Here is a 24190-nt window from a genome sequence, read left to right as displayed (position 1 = left end):
TCAACCAAAAATCTTTGATATAAAATAAGTTCTTGTTAAAGTTGTGCCCTTACCCTGAATATAGTCACACAGTCGTAGGAGCAGAAATTACGGATGGTGCCGTCCACCATGGCCAGATGATACTGAGGAACAGCTGACACCTTGCACTGGCAGCAGGGGAAAGCAGCACCTATAGGAAAAGAGTAACATTAAAATAAACGACTGATAGCATGTGGATGTATGAATAAATATACTTTCTCTGGCTGTGTTTGGAATATATAAAAAAGAAAAAGTCAAATGATTGCTATAGTCAGACTAAAGTCTGAGTCAAACTGAATTTTTCAAAGTCAGACCAACCCTCCTAGATAATGTGGTTGGAGATCTATTTACTCTTACATGTGCTTACTTCAGACTGACCCAAACTAAAGCGGGGCATTTAGTGCATCCTCCAGCACCTCAATGCTGGGCTTTAACCCACAATTTGGACAACATAAATGCTAAGCAGGTATGCAAGGATGTCTGAGTCACAGCTTCAACTGTGACTCAGTAGGTAGAGTCGCTCATCTCGCAACTTGGAGGTTGTGGGTCCCAAGCCGCATGTTGATGTGTCCTTGGGCAAGACAGTTATCCTCAGTTTGCTTCAACTGATTTTAGGATTAGCTAATGATGGGCAATTCACCACAGTAACCTTTGCCATCAGTGTATAAATGTGGAGTGAATGGGTGTGAATAAGTAAGTGTGACCTGTGGTGTTTAAGTGCCATAAGTAGCCAGACAACTAGAAAAAGCACCATAGAAGCTCAAATCCAGTTACCATTACAGCTGTACCAAAAGTAAAGCTGTAAATACTGTGACACAGACTGTAGCATAGGAAATATCCTTACTGAGCTATACTTGACTGTGCATTTTAATGTGCTGTTGTTTGTAGTCACTAATCAGAACCCTCAACTCAGTGCGAGACCATGGCTGCCAAAAACAAAACTGCATATTTACCACTCTTACAAACTACTGCAATTTGTTTTATTTCCCTTTAAGTATTTTCTCTGTCCCAAAAACAAAACTTGGAGCTAACTTTTTGTCTGAACAAATAGTCTGACACAGTAGCTGTCTTGAGTGAAATGCTTTCTAACAGTTTTGTTTGAGTTTCAAGCACAGAAACACAAAAAGATTTCTTGGTGCAGCCTGTTGCTCTACACCACCACCACTACCATCACTAGAAGATGTGCAACCGAGATGAATGAGACGTGTATTATTGCATTCTTTACCAGAGCATGCGTGATATCAGTGTCACATTTGACCAAGAATGCCTGAGCCACAGCCAAGCAAATGTACCAATTTCAGCATTCTCATAGTAATGCAAGCCAAAGTAGATCAGTGATGTGCATCAGCATTCAACCTGTCCACATGCTTGTTTTAAGACTTCTTTGATATCTAACAATCATTATAGTCAAGGAGCCTGTCTGTCTAGGGTCAGGGTAGACTAATTTGAACCACATGCCGAGTTGTTTATCCTTGTAAATGGTTAATCTGTACTGTGATATTTCCCCCAAGCTTCTCTTAAAAGAAAGTCCTAATGTCTTAAGTGCACTGATTCTTGATTTGCACAGTCCCAACTCTGTACTATTTATAAAATGTATTAATTAAGTATGCCCTGAATACCAAGCATGAAGGGAAAAAAAATTCAGCATCAAAATTTCATAATGGTCTGTACTGTCGTTGTGTCTCGAGACCAGCTGAAGCACAACAAAGTAAAAATGGAAGCCATCTTGCTTTTGCACTCTTTAAGTGAATTAAGCTTTTTCCACCACTAGATGGCACAAAAATACCCCCAAAAGAGGACAACGGGACTCATCCATGCTGGTCAAATACTAGAGGAGTATACAGCAGACTTTGATTCAGCCCTTTTGATAATCACAGGGGTGCTCCTGATGTGAGGCTGGTCTGAACAAATTACACACTAAAAGAAGTCTCTTGCAGTGCAAAGGGGAGATATACAGTCTTCATGCTATCGGCTCAATGAAGTGCAATGAACTTCAATTTAAATGCTGTGAGGATGCAGTACACAATGACAGCGAGTTAAACTGAAAGCTTCAACATGATGTTGGTATTTGAGTGAAACTTTCTGTAATAATTCATCTTGAGCTGCTCAATGTGAAACCATGTAGATTTTATTTTATCTACACTGAGTTTATTCAAAGCTTTTCTCTTGATTTGTTTACCTGTGCAAAATGCAATAAATAAAAATGCAAAACAGAAAGCATCTATGTTTTGTTTTTCTGTTGTCACACAATTCTGTGATGTCTTATGCCTGAAATCAGCGTCTCTGAAATCAGTTTACTGTTACAAACTCCAGTCAGGTGTTAATGCATGCACACAAAATCATCTGGGTGTGTGTTTTTATTCTCTAATGTTTAGCAAATAATGTACCTTAAATGCAGAATACAATTTTCACTGGTATATAGACACTGTCTTTTTTAGGAGTCTCCAGGAAGGAAAGAAGGTTTTAACTGACTTCATGTGTGAAGATTTCCATTTCCAGTTCATCAACAATGTGCAAGAGGGTGCAGGGTTTATCTAACTGTTTAACACAATAATGACACCATAGAGTAACAAAATATACAACTTTATTTCAGTGTCTAACAAGACTGTGCCACAAGATAAATCATGTATATATCACATCTTCTGAATGTCCTTTTTGTCTGCACAAACACGTTTTTGAACATGAAAGTGTCAAAATAAATAACGACCCAGAATGTCTGTTTTGTTGCTGTAGAACCATCTATTGATCTGTGTGAAATGCTGAAAAATAGTTTGCAAACATAGCAACTCTTGTGTAACACAAAACTGCTCAATGCCCCTGCTCATTGTCACTTTTCAAGTGAAATACTGTGCAAAACTCTTTTCAATGCCTGAACATGGATGTGTAAAACCAAAGTGCAGACGTACAACATTACAACTGTATGCCTGTGTGAAATGCAGCGTAACAGTTGCGTCCAGATTGCAAGCAGAGGAATACATTGCATGTCACACACCGCACACGTGATTTCCCAGAGCAGCCTTCTACTCTGCAACGCTTAGCGTTTTTCAGGTCAACCACCTCTGGAAGGTGGGCAGCAGCAGTTGTGCGAACTGAGACGCAGGGTATTGGAGTGGCCTTTTGTTTTCTGCCTTGTAGCAAAAGGTGCACATTCTCCTCCTGTACATGTTGGACATCAGCGTCGCGCTTGGCCAAGAATGCTTGAGCCACTTCGATGCGAAACTCAAGGAACTGCATGACACACTTTTTTGGTGTAGCACGTTCACGGTTGTCTTGGCGATACAACAGCCAGCTGTTGACTAAAGCGAGATCAGTGAAGTGCATCAGCATCCGAATTGTCCACTTCTTGGTTCGGACACTCATTCGGTAATAACTCAACATCCTGTCTGCTAAGTCAACCCCAGCCATCTTGGAGTTGTACTCATGCACAATACTTGGTTGTGTGACCGACACATGTCGTTTGGCTTTCTTGCACCACCGCTGGCAAGTGTTTTCTGGCTGCTCAGCATGAACAGCAGAAAGCATCAAGACTGTTTTTTTGTCATACCACTTTACCAGACATACCTTGCCATCACCTCTGGTAACTGATGCTGAGCTGCCTCTTCCCTGCCGTTTCATGATGTAGTCACTTGGTAGCTTGTGCAGCAGGTTGGCGACCCGGTTCTTTATTACTGTACCAGTCAGATACACCTGCTTCACCAGCATTCGATCCACAGCTTTCATGGTTGTGAAGATCTGATCACAGTACACTTTTGTACCAGGATGCAGAGATTTAGCCAGACGTTCAATGACCAAGGCTCCCAAACCTAAGCCCTCCGTTTCCTCAGCCTGTGAACTTAGTGAGAGTGCACCTTGATAGACCTCAAAGTCCAGCACAATGCCTTCTGCTGAAGCCAGCACAAAGTTCTTCATGCCAGCTTGATTGGGCTTTTGTGGCAAATACTGTCTAAAAGGACAGGCTCCAGTAAAAGGGATCATCTGCTCACTAACTGACACACATTCTGGTCGAGTCTGAATCAAGCACCCCTTGAGAATGCGGTCCAGAAACGGCCTTATCTTCCAGAATCTGTCAGTTTCCCGCATCTCTTCTGAAACGTCATCATCAATTACTACTTTCAGATTTTCCCTCAGTTTGAAAAAACGATCACGAGGGATTTTGTCACTGATTGCAGGGATATGTAAGGCATTGGACCAGAACATCCTCAGCTGTGGGTAAGACACGCAAGACATCAAAACCGATGCTCCAAAAAAATGATAAATCTCATCAACTGATGTGTTGAGAGATCTACCACTTTTAAGTAGTGACATAGCATTTGTGCTGTCAGCGATGAGTTTCATCAACTCTGAGTCGATGTACTGCTCCACATAGTCCAGTCGCTGCCAGCCTTCTCGCTCGTGCCTACTTTCATCTTCAGCCCCAAACTGAACCAAGTCTGGAGTAAATGCACCAGACTTCCAGGACTCTCCACATCGGTCTTTGCTTGCTTCTGGTCTGGGCTCTCCACTTCCAACATTGGGTGGTCCTGACAGGGATTCTCCAAGTCCATGACTGCTACACCCTGGCTCATCATCATCGTCTGCTCTTTTACGTTTATGCACATGCTCTCTGGATCTCTGAGAGTGGTTGTCATCACTTTCACCATCCCCACTAAATCCTGGCTCATCATCATCATCTTCAATTCTATGCTGACGTTTACGCACACATCTCCTGGATCTCTGCACATGTTTAGATGCTCTTGGATGGAGCTGTGGTTCACCGTCGCTATCATCAGTGCTCTGCTCTGATGAAATAGGTGGAATATAATCCCGATCAATTAGTCGTTCCACACCAGGATCGTCATCATCAGCACCATCAGAAAAATCCTCCACCTCAGAGTTTTCTCCTATTATTGCATTCAGCAATCTTTCTGCTCTTGAAATATTCCCTGGAAATGTATCCCATAAAATAATTACAATCAATGTAGACTAATTTGTACCACATGCAATAAGCATTTATACCCATTTCTACTTGTAAACGGTGTTCTCAAATATATTCCCTTATTTTTACACCATCATTTTTAATGATGAAAGGATGATAAAATCCCAGTGTCCTCACATGAAAACTTGCTGATTGGCAATATTAGTTTGCTACCATTGAAAACCTGTCAAATATACATGCCACAGCAAACTACTAATGCTAGGGTATTATTTTTGTTGGCTGCTGAACACGTTGATGGGAATGGCAGCCATTTTGAATGCACGCTGATAATTGTAGTGTGCTTTTGTGACCACAAGATGGCAGTCAAAGTGTCCATGATTGATGCTAACATGTCTACGTTAAGCAAAATCAAGTTTACTGGTGCAGGGGGGATGCAGGGTTGTAGGAGGTTAAAGTGCATCTATCAATTTTACGGTAATTAAGTCAGTTAAATGTATCATAAAGCTGGTGTACACCCTAGCTTTAAAAGCCAGTTAATTTGAAAATCCTTGTGAATCCAGGCGTTAAGCAAAATGACCGTAATAACCGTAAATGTAATGTCCCTTTTATCGGGACGTATGATTGTAAAAGGGCTCATGTTATCATACTCACTGACAGCATCAGAAGACTAAAGCCATATAATTATGTTTATGCAGTACCAGCGCACCATAGTATGTGAGGGTATGTCTGTGGGATGTCCTACCAGCGAGAGTGTGTCGAGGAGGTCGACTGCGTTCCACACAATTAGGTGAACAGTAAAGCTGGACTTTGCCCTTCTGGTCTCGCTCCATGATTGTGGAGGACACTATAGCCATCTTGTGACAGTGGGCGCAGTCGGTTGTTTTTCTGCAGCTCTGGACAAAAAAAAAACAAAAAAAGATGAAGCTTATTTTTCCCAGATTTGGTAAATTTGGTAAACTTATGGGTGCTGTTGTTCAAATTACAACTTAAAGACAGCTGGAGCCACTAATCGGCAAAAATCCTAGAAATACTTACATCCGTTAAAGTTTCATCTTGACGTTAGCACTTTGCTAAAAGAAACAAACCTAAAACTTACTTGTTTGAAGGTTCCAATACAGGTAGGACCACAGAAGTTCAGCTGAGATCTATCAACAGTGAGGGTCTGACAGGAACCAGATTTGCTGTTACAGTAAAGTCCACAGCCTTCACAACAGTTCATGGCTAACTGTCGCATCTTCCGCCATGACAAAAAACAAGCATCACTGCAGAGTCTGTGAATACGCCCTTGGTGGGTGACTTCATGTTCGATCACCTGCAGAGGAAATCACATCCAGAAGGAAACGTAAGACATAATTGACAATAGAATTTTGACTCTGCTTATCAAGCATGTATGCAAAAATCTGTCTCTTACCCTATTAGAAATTTTGCAGACACTGCAGAAGGGTTTGTCAGGCAGACGCTCTATGGGTTTCTCGGGTGGCTTCTCAGTAATCCTCTCCGGTCGTTTTTCAGGACCCTTGTCGACTTGTTTCCTCTTGTGTCTATAGACGGACAGACAGAACTGGCCACAAAAGTGCATGAGGGTGCTGTCATCTGCTGGAATTGTGATCATGTCTCTGGGCTGAAGAATCTCCCTGCAAAGAAGTTTGAAATCCACAAAGGCAAGATTAGTTTTAAATCTATATTCATCATGCTGAATCTCAGTTAAACATTATTTACTACACAAGTGTGGCTGCACTAAAAACAAACTTTAGTCTAATAAGCAACTACATACTAATTGCACATCTGGTAGTTTTGTGCACTGGTGCGCCATGAGGTAAATCAAGGTGTGCCATGGGAATATTTCTACAACCATTTTATCGCTACAACTATACAACAAAAGATACTCCAACACGAATTAAAGAGGCAGTTTTGCATGGCTATGAACATGTTGGGCCTTGACTTTTTAGAGTGCTCTTCAGTGTACTTTGGGCAAAATAATCAGAAAACCAGCAGTGTAAGGCAGATGCAGGAACAGTGTTTTACCTGTTACACTGGAAACAGGCTCTGTTCTTTGGGGTTGGAGGCAGATGGCCGGTCAGACAGACGGTGGAGCAGAAAAGCTGAGTCGAGCCTTTTCTTTGGAATGCTGTTTGGCCTTTTAGCAGAACCTACAGATATTTTCAGAATAATAAAACATATAAATAAATAAAAGTAATGACACTACATCAACATGCCTTTGCCAAATTTATCTCCACATACATAAGGAAATATTAATTTGTCAATATTCCTCCTAATAATGCATAAACATGAGTAGTTAATCATGAAAATACATAGTTTCAACTTGAACTGAAGTATTTTGACTATGAAAATATGCACATTATATAGTCAGTTGGGCAGAGACAAAAAAGTACCTTGGAGCATCCACTGCAGCGAACACTACCAGGAACAGAAGGTGGAGGTGGACGTGGGGGCATTGCTTGCAGAGCTGGAAGTGAAGTTGGGACAGGAGCTGGTGGTCTGACAGGGAGAGAGGCCATAGCTTGTAGGACAGTACCTCGACCCTGGATGAAAATGGCTGCCTGAGGTTGGGGTTGGACTGGTGCTGGCACTTGAGCAGATGAGAGAAGAAAGGGTAGTAAGGCAAAAAAATGCTTTAAGATCCCATTAATGACAACAAAAATGCATGGAAAATGTCACATCTTTTCTCACTCCTCTTGGGCATATTGAATCAGTCAACTTCAGCACTTTATAATCCATCTGATCTGACAGAGGTTTTACATTGTACAGTATGAGGAACTTGAGAGTGATCCAAGTATTGTAACTTTTCAAACTCACTGGTTGGAGTTGCAAAGGAGTTCCCGCCACCCACAGAGTAAACAGAGCTGATCCTGAGCTGCTCTTCCTGAAACGAGAACAAATAGGATTGTTTGAGGTTATTAATAATCCCTTCATCATCCTTCAAACAAAACCTTTTATTCATTCATTGCTGGTTAAACATGTGTCTGTGCTTTGCACAGTTTGAACAGATAGCCGGACAGTTTGTCTTCTCCTTTACTCTAAAGCAAGATTTTCAGAGTCAATCTACCCCAACACATAGTGCTGGAAATAAACAACATGATACTAATGATTTTTTCTCCTAACACCAACCTCCTGCTGCTCCAGCTCCTCTTTGATCTTACTGATGGAGTTCTGGGGCAGTAAAGCAGCATCGTAGCCCTCATCAATGGGTTCATCTTTGATCACAGGAGAAGTTGGGAGATTACTGTCCTCCATTGGAGCTCCTTCAGATTGCTGAAACAACAGATCATTCATATTTATCCAGTGATGCCTCAAAAGTATTAGAAAAGCATTTCCTCTTTCTTCAAAGATAACTACCTCCCCCTGCTGGCTGTCTTCGGTCTCCTCTGTCTGGTTCATGGTGCCACCATCTAACAGAAAGGAATTAACAGGTTTCAATAAGCACAGCACACACCGGTTAGTCGACATTTAAAAGGATAAAGGAAGAATGGAAACATTTCGAATCCCTGAAAAACTTAGACCTTTGTTTCCAGAACCGTAAATATACAGTCCTGGCACATTCAGATAGCATTTTTGATGCTTTCCAATTCTAATTTGTAAGTAAAATCCATGCCAGGGAGGATTACTAAAATTGTAGCAGCTAATGCTTAGCTGTTATACACCAAAAAGACCTCTAAGAAATGCCATACTTAAACATTTTGTAGAGAGAAAGATGTACTTGGACAACGACACCTATGAATTTATGTATTAGCTGACCATACAAATAAAAAGTCATCCCCTTTGCTAACAGAATATCTAGTCAGTTAAGCTTATAGTGAAAGTTTAATTCAGGCCCACAGTTTAAGTTAAATGTTAGGTCTAAGCAGTCACATGCCATCTCCACAGATGGGAGGTACAGTCAATAGCTACAGCCACACTACCATAATGCTCTGCTATCCATATGTAAACCAGTGCAGTGGACTGATCGCTTGGAGCACCGAGTGATTTGGTAGTAAAATGGAGATAAAGTTTTAGGACAGCTGTGTCAAGTCAAACTGAAATATAACCACTGGACTGGCCTGCACAAGTGAATAGACTGAAACCTGCAAGTAGAACTGAAGACTGGTGGTGCTGGTAATGTTAATGCTCAGGAGGAGAGAATTTCTGATGTCATGCTCAGGAAAACGATTCAATATCTTTTGCATGCAGGCACTGTAATCTGTGTTTAGCTGTATTAAATAAACTACTCTAACCTTTGAGAGTTGCCTTATCTTTAGACAAGTAGATTAGTCTGAATTTAAATGTGTGTTTTATCAACTTTGAAAAAAATCACCTTGAAAAATTTGGAGTAACTGGCAAAAACAAAAAAGGTTTATAAGAACACAAGCAAAAATGTATCAGCTCTCTAAATCTTCTTAAAAAGTCTAGTTATATTTCTAAAATAAAAATGTGTCTCGGAAAAAGTTGCAACTGTTACTGTTAAGTTTTGCTAGGCAGCAGTATTGATTTATTAGACACAGAAAAGTATTTCATCAAGGCTTTAGGCTCCTGGAGTATTGGGAAAGCTTCTTCAAAGGTAGCAGTCACTAGTAGCCATCTGATGGCCCATTGGCCACACATAACCCCCACTGCTCATGCAATGTGGCCCTTGTGTCAATTTGCAACATTTATAAAATGTAAACATGGAGAAAGCATAACAAAGTTTTCCATGAAGGATTTCAACTAAAACTGCAACAACACCATAGCCTCACCACTACAAAGACTAAATGCATGTAAACTCAAAAAGAAGAAAAAATAATTCTGATTTTTAGCATATGTTTGTTATACTGTGAAAAAAAGCATAAAGCATCAATAAAGCATTACCGAGTGTATTTCTGTGAAATAAAATGTGAGCAAAAATTGTTCATTGTTTTTTAAAAACATCACCATTTTATTTGCTATAATAATGATGCTATTTCTTTATAAAGTTGCAGCAGTTTGGCCCTCTAGCAGTGAGAAAAAAAGTTAACATGGCTTTTTTATGAAAAATATCACCCATCCCTGCTTAACATGAATAAAGCCCCTAGAGTTATAGAGACAATAACATAACTGTTTACACAGGCTGAATGGTATTACATGTGATAAAGTCTCTGAAACTGGTGATCTCACCATAATTGAATGCTAAACAAAGCAATCAGTCAGGGTGTCAACAACACTAGGATTGGTATTGTTTGGGGGTTTTCCGATACCGGTGCAAAATCAATACATTTTAAATGGCAGCGGTGCCTAAATCAATACTCTGAGGGAAAAAGCGTGTGTTTAAAGTCGGCAGGAGACTAAAAGCTGTCTGAGTATCCTAAATAATTTACAGAAATAACCTTATAAGGTGCCAAACATGGGATAAGAAAAGGAAACTGGTATAACTTAACACATAAATCACATAATTTCCAGAACATATTTCTTGCCTTTCATAGGCTGGTAAGGTATCAAAATGAAGTATCGATACCAGTGCTGTAATTCGGGCCAGTAGGTATCAGATGTGTTGGTACCAGTGTTTGATACTCCTCCCTAAACAACACCCTATAAAAACTCTGCAAGTGCATTTACACGCATAGAAAAGTCATGCTCCAGTTATGACTTGAGGAGGCAATTAACTTGACAGCTCTTCTTGTTGCAATGCATGCACACAGTGGGAGATTCAATTTATCGACATTATTTATGTCTGCATCTACTTTGTAAGTAGCAATACTCCCAGGTTAATGTCCAGCATTGAAACTAGCATGCACAGAACCCCTCGTCCCAGTCCAAACTGGGTCTGACTGAGTCATATAGGTGCAAGAGTAAATTGATCTTCAACTGCATTATCTAATTTTAGTCAAACTAACACAATAATTTGACTTTTCTAATCACATGTAAATGTACTGAGTGGTACAAATGAGTGAACAGACACTTTCACTCCAACGTGTGTGAACCAGGCGGCTTTACCTCTACTGTTTTCAGTAGGGGGGTCCTGTGAGGAGTGGGAGGTATTAGCTGACCCACTGCTCCCTTCCCTGTCCTCGTCCTCCCCTCTGGGCTGCTGGGCAGCTGATGGCTGGTTTTCTTTTCTTTTTGCCTGAGCTGCATTGGCATCCTCAAGGCTGTCCAGAGAAAAATGCCAATCCTCATCCTCATCTTCTGGTTCATATGAAGGAAGGCCGTCCAGTGCGTTGTCAAAAGCGGCCCCTCCACTTCCTCCTTCTTCGTTGGTTCTCAAAGTAAATGAGGAGGGTCGGTCAGATGAAGAGGTGGATATGCAAGGAAATGACGACTCTCCTGTCCTGTCTTTTGTCTTTTCTTCTTGCCTGCTGCTGTTGCTATCCTCGCCTTCAACCTGTTGGGGCTCCCCAGTTCCTGAAATTTCATCTACACCCTTTGTCTCATTCTGACCTCCACTCCTGGAAGAGGAGGCAGAGCCCCTGGAGGAGTCTGCGAATTCTCCAAGCCCCATCACTTCATCGAACACTCTAGAGAGGCGCTCTTCATGCTGTGAGGATAGAGAAGTTATTTATAAAGGGAGCATAATCTATTTCGGACTATACCATCCAATAACATAAATCATCAGAGTGGAAAAGATCACATTTAAGCTTACTTCAAACACAGATAACCTCAAACTTTCACAAAACGGGTACAATTTTTCCCTCAAATGAAGCTTAGGAATACAAATGTCTGATGACAACAGTGTTTCAAATCAGATATATGGTTATGACAGCTGGGATCCAGTAGCAGGTTCTCTATTTTCTCTCTCCCTATCAAAGTGACAAACGTTTTAACCCAGGGCACATCTCCCACAACAATTATGTGTTCCGGTAATGTACTTCCACTTTGTCATCTGTCCAGCAGTGTTAAAACTGTTCAACAACCAGGTTCAAAGTATGTGAAAAAATGTATTTGGGGCAGCAGTAGCTAAGCCTACAGGGACTGTGGTTGGGAACTGAGGGGTTGCCAGTTCAAGTCAGTCAGACCATGTCTGGAAATTGGTCTGGTAGCTGTTGAGGTGACAGTTCACTTCCTGAATACCTCTGAGGTGCCCTTGAGTAAAGGCCTGAAGCCCCAACTACTCTCTGTCCTTTGTTGCACCAGCCCCTCAATTTGACATCTCTCCATCAGATCATGTCCATAGGCTCGTGTTTGTGCATGTTTTTCAGACTATAGCATGTTAAATAGGAGAGTAAAAACTGAATTTCCCTTGTGGATTCACAAAGGTCTTTATCTAATGTCGTCTTGTAAAGTAAAATATAAGTGATGGCTCTTCTCTATGTTAAGTCCATACCAATGTGACACCAGGATGCACAGGGCCTGTTTACCTAAATGGAATGAAGCCTCTGTTCGTGACATTGTCTAATACAAATGTGATTTCACTTGGCATCAGTTATTAAAATGACTCAATAAATAAATAAAAAAATTTCAACTACTACACACATCTTACCTACTTTCATCCACTATAGTACAAAACCAGCCTCCACCAAACCATTTAAATACAAAAAGCACTCTCACATTCACATATGGATAGAATTACAACCTGATAGGGGTAGTGCCAGGCACAATTATCAACACTAACTAAACAGGAGTCAGAGATTTCGTAACTGACTGAACAAAATAATCAAGAAAAGAAATAAGCATGTAAATAAAATTATTTTTCATAGTCTATTGTTTGCATGAGGTTTTACTCAATGTTTAGCTTTATGTGGTGTAATATTGGAACTGTGTTTTGCTAGGTAACACCATTGTTAAAACAACGCATACCACAAAAACACCTCAACCTATTTAAACCGGCTTTTTTTTTAGAAACTAGGAAACAGAGGTTTGAGGTGAACAGATGCATTTGTCGGTAATAATGGCTACAGGCCTTCCGATGTTATAAGGATGGGGCGTCCCAACAAACTACTTAAATTCATGATGAATAAACATCCTACGGTTAAAATCAATGTTTCGTTACTCACACAAGCCAGTCACTGCGAAGGTTACTGGATTAGTCGCATAAAACAACCGTATTCTATTGACTCAAACGGCAAAGCATAACTTCAATGAAATCTCCACTTTTGTATTGTTCGCGGCAGCCCTCCGCGATGCAAGGGAGATGCAAAACTACACAACTATTAAAATGAAACACAGATGAGGAGCGTTGGAATACAGATAACATTAGAAGTTCGGAACAATGCCAATACCATGCTATGATGTATGTGTCTGTTTGCTTAGACTCGGGTCGTCGTGTTGTTAAATGGGGCTTTTGCATACAGGCATGCATCACTGCTCATAGCAGCAAGCTAACGTTAAGGGTTGTTAGCTAGCTAGCGTTAGCTTAGATGTGAACATCTCAACCGGAAGCTAGCTCCCAATAAAATGTGTCAAACCATGTTGCTTAATAAACTCATAAGTTTCACTTTCCGTCTGGTGGTGGTGTAATTACATTTCTTGATGTTTTCTTACCTGTAATCTTTTAAGTCTAAATTCCTCCGATTCCGCCATGTTTTAATTATGCTGCAGACGCCGCGCTTCCTTACACCCACCCACCTCTGGGGTTATAGGTTATGAATGCAGGAGGCTTCCAAAAAAAAAAAAGAAAAAACAAGACAAAGATGCTGTTATGAGCTTATTGAAATGAACACTTTCCGGAAATTATTTCTATTAACTAGGTTACTACACAAACATCCCCCTAGGTTTAAAGACATACTTGTTTTAGATGAAATCCCATGATGAAATTTCATTTAAGAATGCAAAAATAATCTTAGAAGACAGAAATATGTGTCGCGTTTGCATAATTAGCAGATATAATTGAATAGCGTAGGTCTCTTTACATGTGGAAGTCGTCCAAGTGCCGAGTAAAATTGGCACATCCTGTTTTTTTTTCAATACAATTTACATAAAAACACACTCTGCGCAATATTCGGGTAATTAAGGTAATTTCAGCGAGGCGCAATGTAAAATGCCAGCCATGATTAATCGCTTCATAGCATTATGGTTTACAAAAGTTGTTTAGAGATAGTCTGGGGATTTTCCACAGTCATCTGAAACGCAGTGGAAATGTTGGTGATACTGAGCAAAAAACGACACAATTTCAGAATTATTTTGCCTTAAATCGAGATTTTTAAGATTAATTTATGATTAACTATGTGACAGCCAATGGGCATACTAAGAATTTATACAAGGACATTATTTGACAGCTATCACAGTTTTTTTATATATATTTTTGAATTTGATATTTTTTAGAATAAAATGTCACAATAACACTGTCTCAAGTAACACTGGAAAATCAAAGCCATATTTTGGTATTACTTGATTATTTGTAGTCATGCGTGACGTAGAATTCAAAATACAATTTGGTATAAGGTAGATATTATTTCTGATTAGTCTGCATGACTTTGCAGTTTGTAATTAGTCGTATAATTCGGGAAGTTCATGTGTAATGCACAAAGGGTAACTCAAATTGATGATCAAGCAATATTACTTAGGTTATGTAATCATGATATGCATCATGTAATATTTCTTATTGCCTAATTTATATTACTCGACAGAGTACACTGCCAGGTGTAGAACTTGTCTTTGTTTGTCACACTGTATATGCTCATGTCACCCTGCAATGAATCGAAGAGAATCATGGAAGTACGCACTTGTTTGTCGGTCATCTTTCTCTTCCCTCTGAATCAGAGACGTTGGCAAGGCCAACTTTAGCATGCAGGGCAAGGCCCACTCTTAATAGCTATCTAACTAGATTTCAGTTATGAAGTGGCGACCAGAGCAGCGACATCGGACCACGGGCTGAACAACAAACTCAAAGCTCCACCTTGCGCGTAAATAGTCAATCCTTCCAGCAGCATAGATAGTTAGGCAGCGGCTGTGAAGAAGAAGTGCGAGTCAAGACTTCCCTGCCAGTCAGCTCCTGGACCAAGAACCACAGCCTTTCTTGCTGTCCTGTTGAGTGCCTTTTTTTTTTCTTTTCTGTCGTACCTGCAATGGGTTAAGGCAGGTCCAAACATAAAGCTAAAAATGTGTCAGTTTCTGCAATCTGTAGCCTTATGGAAGAAAAGTAGCCAGGCGGCACCAAAGGGTTCATGTGTGGGAGGCTAACCAAGGATTCCCAGAAGGATAGTCTAAAGTGAACAGCAACGACAAAAATTCAAACAGAATTTGGAGTTGTGTTAAGTTCGTCGACTGAAATTATGACTATTTGTCGACAGCCTTTTTTTTTTCCATGACGAAAACTAGACTAAGACCAACAAAAATAGATCTGTGATGACTAAAACAGACTAAAACTAAGTTTAGTTTTTGTCACAGTGTCTAAAACTAGAAAGGATAGAAATGACTTCAATGGGACTAAAATTAAAACGCTTTTCGTTTAAAGCCTGAAACTAAGACTAATATTAAACATAGCTGCCAAAATTAACACTGATTTGGAAGATCTGTGCAAAGGTACATGGCCAAAACTAAACCTAAACCAAAGAAAGTAAAAGTAGCCGTACAAGACTTAAGCTGTCTCAGACAGTGGGAGTAGGAAGATTATCTTAGGATAAATAAAACTAAAAAGAGCAGCATAAAAACTGAGTCACTGCAGGTTCAAAAGTAGCAGGGCCAAAACTCGCTGACAGTAAGGAGCAGAAACTCAGCCAAAACAGATCCCCAAGCGCTATCCTGATCTACCCAGTAATAAAACTGAAGGGACAGAAGTGAGTGCTGCAGGCAGTTTCAAGCCATGCACAAGATCAGACTCAGGGTATACGGCTTCACCGCCAGACAGGCAGATGGACGCCATGACAGTGCAGTCACCACTAGGACGGTTTCTTATGTGTCAAGTAGCAGGAGGTGATGGTATCCAACAAGTCCTTGGGACAGGTCAGAAGTGAGAGAAGCAGTAAAGTCAGTAAAGTCAGTGACAGAACCCAGAGACAGAATACAGTAGAGACAGGTTTCTATAGATGCACAGAGAGCTCCTTGACCAAGGTTATAATATTTTTGGATTTTTCATTGGTTTTTTAAATTTTCTTTTCACTTTCTGTGTTTGACTTTAGTTTTATTAGTTTTAGCTAACTAAAACAACCTTGTCCTTGACAGTAAAAAAGATTTGCAGTCTTGGTTAGCTATGGTTCTTTCTGATAGCTACAGATCAGGATGGGTGCCAGTTTGGATGGGGTTCAGTTTCAGCCCACTTTGCAAGTGTATGAGATCAGCTTGCGGCAGCTTCGGCCAGTGTTTAAAACTGTGTGGATGAGAGAGTCTGTAGAGGAGTGTAAGGATGTTATCTGATTCAGTTACAGAAGAATTGAAAGACTGTAGACAGTTATCTGACTCAGTAGAAGCAGACCTAAAACAAGTCCCAGATATTCTTTGGTCAAAAGGTCCGGCAGATGTAGGCAAGCTAGATGTCCCACCCTATTGCATTACTATGAACTCAAACACCATGCCACAGCTCAGGCAATATCCAATCACACAGGAAACACGAGAGAGAGCTTTAAACTGTCTCAGAGAGTATCTGAAAGCGAGAGTCATTGTGCCATACGATAGGGAGAATGCTAACACACCCGTTTATCCCATAAAACAGAAGGATGGGGCGGTATTAGACAAACAGCTAGTTGATTCTGAAACTGAAGCTGGCATCACTGTGCTGTGGTATGTTGATGATGTAATGGTGTGTGCAGAGGAGGATGACCACTGCAGGAAAGGCACGTTGGACTTTGGTTGAGATATCTGGCAGATAACTATCGAGTCACAGAGTAAGGAAAAGTTAGTCATGCGTCCACAGGAAGTAACGTATCTAGGTCAGATTGTGTCTCATGAAGGGAGAGGACTGACAGGGTACAGGAAATAGGCAGCACTGATAGGCAGTAACGCATTAGAAGTAACGCGTTACTGTAATCCGATTACTTTTTTCAAGTAACGAGTACAGTAAGGGATTACAATTGCAAAAATAGTAATTAGATTACTGTTACTTTCCCGCAAGCAGGCTGTGTTATTGCGTTACTACACCGTGATTTCGTTTTGTGAGACTGTCAAGTGAGTCGTGGGAAAATTATGTATGAGCGGTGCGACGTCAGTGGTAAACAGAAATGTGTAGTGATCAACAAGAGACAACATAGCGCGGGAGAGAGCAGGACCATGCAGCGTTTTTATGCTTGGAAGTATCGACATTACTTTGAGTTTGACTCTGTAAAAGATGACAAAAACATTAGCGTAAGCTGTACACTCTGCGTGGGAAGAAAACTTTTATCTACAGCAAAAAATTTCACCTCAAATCTGGGCAAAGCACTTAGCTAGCCAGCACAGGAATGTGAAACTCACTGAAAACCCCCCGAATACCCCCACTGACATGACCGCTGCGGGCCCCTCTCCTGCTAAACAGGTGAAAATAGACTTAAGGGCGACAGGATTTAGTGCCGCTGAACTGAAGAAGCTCGTCGCTGGCTATATTGTCGAAGACATGTAGCCCATTTCCACTGTAGACTCTGAATCTTTCCGACGCATCGTAGAAAAAATACCGACCAAAAGCGGTGTCAAGCTGCCGCAGAGAAAGTAATTTGCAGCATACCTTGAAAGAGAATACGACATAATGGACGCTAATTTGAAGGCTGCTCTCGGAGATGTAGACTTTGTTTCCACCACTGCTGACATCTGGACGGTAAATAATAAAAGTTTCATGGGTGTTACAGTTCACTGGATTATTCTCATGTAAGAGAATAAGAGGCAGGCATTATAGTGTAGTCAGGTTGTGCATCATGTTTTTGAAAAGTAACTAAGTAAAGTAATTAGTAAAGTAACTAATTACTTTTCAAAATAAGTAATTAGTAAAGTAACTGGATTACTTTCTTGGAGAAGTAATCACTAATCAGTAACTAATTACTATTTCCAAGTAACTTGACCAACACTGGTAGGCAGCCCACGACACATCTTTACCGGTGCCTAAGAGAGACTTGTTGAGTTTCATTGGACTTTGTTGTTACTGCAGGGGGTAGATTCCAGGTTTAGCAGATATGGAAGGAGCACTCAGAGAGAAAGGTCCAGTGGACTGAGGAGGGCAGAGCACAGTTTGACAGGGCCAATAATAGCATTTGACAGTAACAAGCCTTATGACCTGTTTGTTGACACATCTGATGGTTACATGAGAGCAGTAATGTAATGTCTCTCCTGAAAAATCATGTGTGCTATGAAACATTCAGCCGTAGCTAAAGGCAATCCGATTACATAGATAATTTTGTGGTCTCAGTACGCATTTGAAAGTATTTTCATTACAAAGGGCCTGCACTTACATTTATTGTATTATTCCTTGTCAGTAGGTCACCACTTTTCGGTCTGATCCACGGTTCTGAGTGAAATATGCATCACTGAATACCAGGCTAAAATGGTTGCAAACCCCTAAGAAAAGAACTACATCGTGATTTGTCCCTAGTTTGTACCGTACACTTCTGTGAAATAAATCTGCTCAATCCAAGTCGAGCTGTGATTATTAGACGCCATGGTCTGGGCTCCTGTCCGACAGGGGGCGATGTTACCAAATGTATAGTATATGTCAATATTGGTTTTCAAAAAGGTAAGTCGCATTTACTGTATCCATTTCGGTATCTGGCGCATGCTTTAGTATAGAATCAGACACATCTGCGCAGGCTGCATTCTGTCTTTCAATACAGACACCGTCTATGTGTGCGTTTCTATGTGCAGGGACCTGGAGCTTTTATCGGGGTCAAACAGGCATCCAAACGTTTTCAGGAAGCGACGGAGAGGAGGAGTCAGGTCAACATTTGTTGTTGTTGTTGTCGACGGGACAGTATCCACGACCTGTCTGAAAGACTGCCAAGTCAAAGGACCGGCGGCACGTTCTCTCGGTACAGTTTCAAGTCTCCACCCCGGTGGATGAATGGCAATGACGGCAGTGAGAGCGGTGGCAGTGGGGGGGCCGGCGTCTTTGTCCCGGTTTAGAGGATCGCTGGTAGCGGCTGTGCTCGGTGACTGTGTCGGTGGAGAGTTTGAAGGAGCGGAGGAGGTTCCCATGGAGAGGGTGCTGCAGCATCTTAACAGCCTGGATGACGAGAGCAAAGGAAATGGTGAGAGATAGCACGATATCTATTATCAGACAGCAGAAAGGAAAGACCAGATATGTAAGTGGTAGATATACATGCAGCTGCATGCTAACCGCTAATATTCGACCTACTTCATTGAATTTATGTACAACTGTAATGTAGAAAAGCTGGAATAGTCTAAAAATCTAAAATTGCATGCCACCTGACCAAAAAATATCTCCACTCATTCGTTATTTCAATATTTCTGCAGGGATCTACCTTTTTACTTGATATGAAGACATTTGAGGCTTTTCAGGGGGATGGGTGCTCCCCAGAAACTTTTTCTGTATACATGTGTTTTGATGCCATTTTATTTACTCTTGTCACTTTATTTACATGTATCATAATCACTGTAAGTAATTCAAGATGTATGCCTAGTGTTTGATGCACATCTAAAATGACTGTGGGCCCTTGGTACTTAAGGGCCCCAGGCAATTGCCTACTTTTGCCTTAAGGTAAAACAACCTATAGAGAAACTAAAAGAGCATGAGAAATGTCAGTATTTATCGGCACGTGAATTTGAATGGACCACGACTGCCCTCTCCCTTTTAATTTCTTATTAGTTTAGTACAGGGGTGTCAAACTCAATCACAGCAGGGGCCGAATTCTGGATTCAGGTCTAACCTGAGGGCCTAACATGGTCCCCTTTTTTAACCATGAACTGTCAACCTTATTTCACCAGTAATGAAATATGGGGGGAAAAAATAACACTGATGATAAATGATTTTGAAATATAAGTTAAAAAGATACGTCTAAAGGCTTAAAATCTGAGAAAAGTAAATTTATTTGTTCAAAAAGGTGAAAACATGAATTTGAAAAATAATGTTTTTAAAGGAAAATGTATTGGAAAGAAAGTTAAAATCCTGAGTTTAAACGGTCAAAATATGAAATGAAGTCTGTAGCCATGAAATTAAAAATCAAAATATGACTTAAAGTTTTTAATTTTGAGTCCCAAAGGTCAAAGTTAGGAGTTGAAAATATGAGAAAAAATTCAAAATAATTAGTTAAAAAGGTCAAAATCTGACTTAAAATTTTAAATTATGAATCTGAAAGCTCAGAATATTTTTTAAGAAGTCAAAATTATGAGTTGAAATTCTCAGAGTATGAAATAAAAAGTCAAAATCCTAAGTTTGAGTCCCAATTGTGAGATGCAAAATTGAAACCATAAAATTAAAACACAAATTAATATTTTTCCCACATTCCTGACTTTTTATCTAATTATTTTTTCATTTTAGAAAAGCTTCTTTTTTGTATCACCTGGTAATTCCCTTTTATTAAACACTGTTGTTATAATGGATAATAATAAATCAAATATTGGTCTGTCCAATGGACATTCAACATAAGAGAAAGTGGGGCCAACATGTGGAATTCGACAATTAGTTGTCAGGACTGCTCCGACTCCTTATAGCTGTAGTTGTTCATGACTTTGTATTTCAGTATAGACAGTGTTTGATTACTACCTATTAAGGCATTCTCACCTCATTAAATGTTAATTTTTCTGTGTGTCTGTGTGTTAGGTATCCTGGAGTACAGTGATGACACAGCTATGGCACGCTGTGTGGTCCAGTCTCTACTTACTCGTACTGGCTTTGATGAGCATGACATGGCTCGCAGGTAGGGCAGCTTCTTTGCTTCTTCAGTTAAAGTGTACCGTGGAGTAAATAATCTCTAAGGACTTGTGAAATACACTACTAGTTAGCACTTAAACACATACTAATGGAAAGCTTGGTATCTGATCTCTGAAGGTTTGCTAAGGAGTACAGTGCATCCCCTGGTCGTGGTTATGGTTCTGGAGTGATCCAGGTGTTGAAGAAGCTGTCCTCCCCTCAGCTCAGTGATGTGTACCAGCCAGCCAGGGACCAGTTTAATGGTCGAGGCTCCTTTGGGAATGGGGGGGCCATGAGAGCGGCCCCCTTCGCTCTGGCTTTCTCTAACCTGGATGATGTTAAAAGGGTGAGAAGTAGATTTCTTTGTGGTCTAACATTCTCTGGTATTTTTCAATTCCATGTATTTTGACCTAAATGTTCAAATGCAGCATTTTTAAGGAGTGTACTATCATTTAACCAAATATGGGATAAAAAGTTAATTTATTCATCAGACTGCAAAACTACAATTCGAAACAAATTTAAACTCAAGTGTGGGGTAGAGAAAAAAAAATCACTTGCCAAAAGTTGAATTGCTTGTGTGTTCAAGTGAACAAGACTCCTTACCTGCTGCTTACAAGTGCTGAAGTCTTATGAAATCTAAATGAAAGCAAGTTTTTCTAACTTAACTACCAATTTTCAACTTGAAAGTTGAGTTTCAGAATGCAACTCAAGACAGACTCAAAGTATTAGCTGTAGATTATAGATTAAAAAACTATTGCATTCAGATTTGAATTCAAGCTACATAAAGTGAGTCTTTATCCCTGCATTTCTGAGCTGTATCTAGCTCAGTGAATTAGAAACAGACCAGCCATGACTGCCCTTTTCTTTCTCTTTTTGTGTCTCTCCACACAGTTTGCCCATCTCGGTGCCATGCTGACCCACTCCTGCTCTCTTGGTTATAATGGTGCTGTGCTGCAGGCGTTAGCTGTGCACCTCTCCCTGCAGGGGGCATTACATCTCCCTCAGCAGTTCATCAGCCGGCTCATCACAGAGATGGAGGAAGTGGAGGCCAACGAAGCAACACTCAATGATGCCAGGATGTGAGTACACTCAAAAAAATAATCATGCCAAAAACCTGGACTTTAAGTAATTAAATGACATGTCAATTTCTGTGTATTTTTATTACATTAGTTCAAGGTGAAATAGTACATTAAAGTAATACGTAAACTTGTTGAGAGAGCTTGAAATAACTAAGTAACTTGGGTCATATTTTGTTGAATACGAGTTATGCAAACCAGTGCAGAAAGGTATTTGCAAACCCATCTGATCCCATAGACTTTACTCAAATTGTTTCAATTGAGGATTTACATTGGGTTTAGTTATTAATATTGAAAAACATTTTCATTTTAATGTAGTTTAGTTACACTTTACTAGAAGATAAAGCTACATTTATATGAAGTTTACTTAATTTGTTTTAATTGAGTTTTTATGAAGCATATTTACATAATAAGCTATAATGATTAAATACGTTTTTTTTAGTTAGTTAAACTTTACCCCAAATAATGCTTAATTATTACTAAGGTCTAGAATTATTTTTTTGAGTGTACTAGAAAAATGAAGCTTTATTCATGGCCGATGTAAAAAAAAAAAAAAAGGTCTGTAAATGTCATTTCTGTCTAGTAGCTGAGGAAGATGAGAATCACAGATAAATATGATAACAGTTGTATCTTGCGTGATGATTTCAGGGGGCTTAGTTTATTTACATGCAAAAAGTGTGTCCACCACCCACTTCTAATGCTGTTTTCTCTCATTAAGAACTCCAAAACATTAAACATCAATACTCAAGGCACCAGAAGCCTTGTGGTAATGTCCGTGCTCCAACTGCACAGAAGTTGTTGTCACAGCTTGCAAAGCATATGGATTGACCAGACTCCATGTCTGTGATCAGGCAAATCCATCTTGCAAAGCCCAGTCTACAACATTTGTGCCAGCTGTCCAATCAGTGTCATTTGGGGAGAACGATGCAGTAGCTACGGGTGGGTTTAGGTGTGCTGGAAGCCGGTGTATACAATGGCGGCTGCCAGTGACGCAGTTCGTTTGGATCTAGCTGTAGTATAGCAGCAGTTGTCTTTATTTAAAAACAAGAGCAAAGAGCCACACTGAAAGCTTTTCCTGACAAAGATATATTTGCAGTTCTTTCTACTTGCCTCTGCATGAGATTTATCCACAGTCGGGCTCCAACATGGGAAAACTTCAACAGTTTTTTTTTTTTGTGGAGCATAGGCTACTAGCAGTGTTACACATGTCTACTACTTCATATTGTCTTGTGACTTTAATTGCACCGTAATGAATGTGTCAGACCAAACATTTGTCCAATAACCTTCTGAGAATTTTATTGAAAAGTTCTGCCTTTCCAACATGTGTTTTTGGGAGGTTTCCCAAATGAAGGTGAAAATGTCAAATGCAATGGCGTGTCACACCCAAATTTGTTGGTAGCTTTTAATGAAATGTGTTTTTCAGGGTGTAGTTGATGTCATATTGTTAACTTCAATCCCCCTTTGATATCGTGGTTTTTTTGCAGCCTTAAAGAAGCAGAGAAACCATTTTGTGAGCGCCTTCACAGAGTGAGAGACCTGATGGACAAGAGCAAAGTCAGCATAGAGGAGGTCATCTCTGAATTGGGTCAGTATCTGGTTATTTTTGACATTCAGCCCTTCCTTCCTTCTTCCTTTCTTTTCCTTTAAAACTTCCTGTCTTGTCTAAAAGGTAACGGCATCGCAGCTCTCCACTCAGTCCCCACTGCCATCTTCTGTGTCCTCCATTGCCTGGAACCACAGGAATGCCTTCCAGAGCACTATGGCGGCGTGGAGAGGACAATAGCGTACAGCCTGGCCCTGGGAGGGGACACAGACACCATAGCGTGTATGGCAGGGGCCATCGCGGGGGCCCATTACGGCATCGAAGCTATTCCACAGTCGTGGATTAAGTGTTGTGAGGGGGCAGAGGATGCAGACATGAACGCAGAGCGACTTCACATGCTGTACCAGTCATTACAAGGTGCAGGAAGTGGGACGGGGGAGCAGAGCAGTGAGGACACATCTGAAAGTCAGTCAGCTTCTAACGGCACAGAAAAGAAAACCGGAGCCGATTGATTCTACAACTAAAGTTGACAGAAGGACTCATAAACACAAACCCCATTTACACACAGAAACATTACAAACAGTTTGTTAACAGAACCTTTGGTTTAGGGCAAGAAATCCAGCACTGCAATGTTGTTTTACTTGTCAAAACAGCTCATAGGTTTACATCCTAAATGTATCAATGGGAAATGCAAAATAAAGAAAGACACCACTTATTAGGAAACAGGATATAGAACCAGAACAAACATAAAATCTCAAAGTCACATCAGACGGAGCAGATTGACTGTAACTGTTCTACATAGTCCATGCTGAATATACATACACAGTTCTTTGTGCAAACACAAACACAGACTTCTCTCCTCCCCGCCTTTTCCTTTTTTGTGTTGAACAATCTTTGTCATGTGAGAGTTGCACTATGAATTGGCCATGTCTTGTTCTATCCTTTTGGATGATAAAAATTATTTAATAAACTTTTTTAAATTCACATTT

General features: G+C 40.3%; 2 protein-coding genes across 4 annotated transcripts in view; one reads left to right on the top strand and one right to left on the bottom strand.

Moving 5' to 3' along the window:
• Positions 1–13737, bottom strand: part of si:ch211-266o15.1 (zinc finger MYM-type protein 4) — a 40305-nt gene extending 26568 nt beyond the window's left edge. Inside the window, exons 1-12 of one of the 3 annotated variants that reach the window (XM_041812273.1) lie at positions 13605–13737; positions 13361–13475; positions 10877–11417; positions 8291–8343; positions 8063–8206; positions 7751–7817; positions 7327–7523; positions 6959–7083; positions 6345–6567; positions 6030–6245; positions 5676–5826; positions 54–169 (exon numbers count right to left, since the gene is read on the bottom strand). In XM_041812273.1, the coding sequence (XP_041668207.1) occupies positions 54–169; positions 5676–5826; positions 6030–6245; positions 6345–6567; positions 6959–7083; positions 7327–7523; positions 7751–7817; positions 8063–8206; positions 8291–8343; positions 10877–11417; positions 13361–13399 (1872 nt within the window). In that variant the 5' untranslated portion in view covers positions 13400–13475; positions 13605–13737. Of the gene's footprint in view, positions 1–53; positions 170–5675; positions 5827–6029; positions 6246–6344; positions 6568–6958; positions 7084–7326; positions 7524–7750; positions 7818–8062; positions 8207–8290; positions 8344–10876; positions 11418–13098; positions 13135–13360; positions 13476–13604 lie in introns of those variants that run through there. The other 2 variants (XM_041812275.1, XM_041812276.1) reach the window with 2 other exon arrangements.
• A 4778-nt stretch (positions 13738–18515) lies between these two features.
• On the top strand, positions 18516–24185 carry adprs (ADP-ribosylserine hydrolase). The gene is made up of 6 exons (XM_041812622.1): positions 18516–18960; positions 20493–20589; positions 20721–20928; positions 21474–21661; positions 23143–23243; positions 23328–24185. Exons 1-6 carry the CDS (start codon positions 18774–18776, stop codon positions 23711–23713), a joined length of 1167 nt encoding a protein of 388 aa, XP_041668556.1. The 5' UTR covers positions 18516–18773; the 3' UTR covers positions 23714–24185.
• Positions 24186–24190: the final 5 nt, after the last annotated feature.

This window comes from Cheilinus undulatus, linkage group 18 (genome assembly GCF_018320785.1).
Source record: "Cheilinus undulatus linkage group 18, ASM1832078v1, whole genome shotgun sequence".
In the NCBI taxonomy this organism is placed as follows: Eukaryota; Metazoa; Chordata; class Actinopteri; order Labriformes; family Labridae; genus Cheilinus; species Cheilinus undulatus.
Note: the sequence above shows the minus strand (reverse complement) of the source record. Positions and strands in the feature narration are given on the sequence as shown.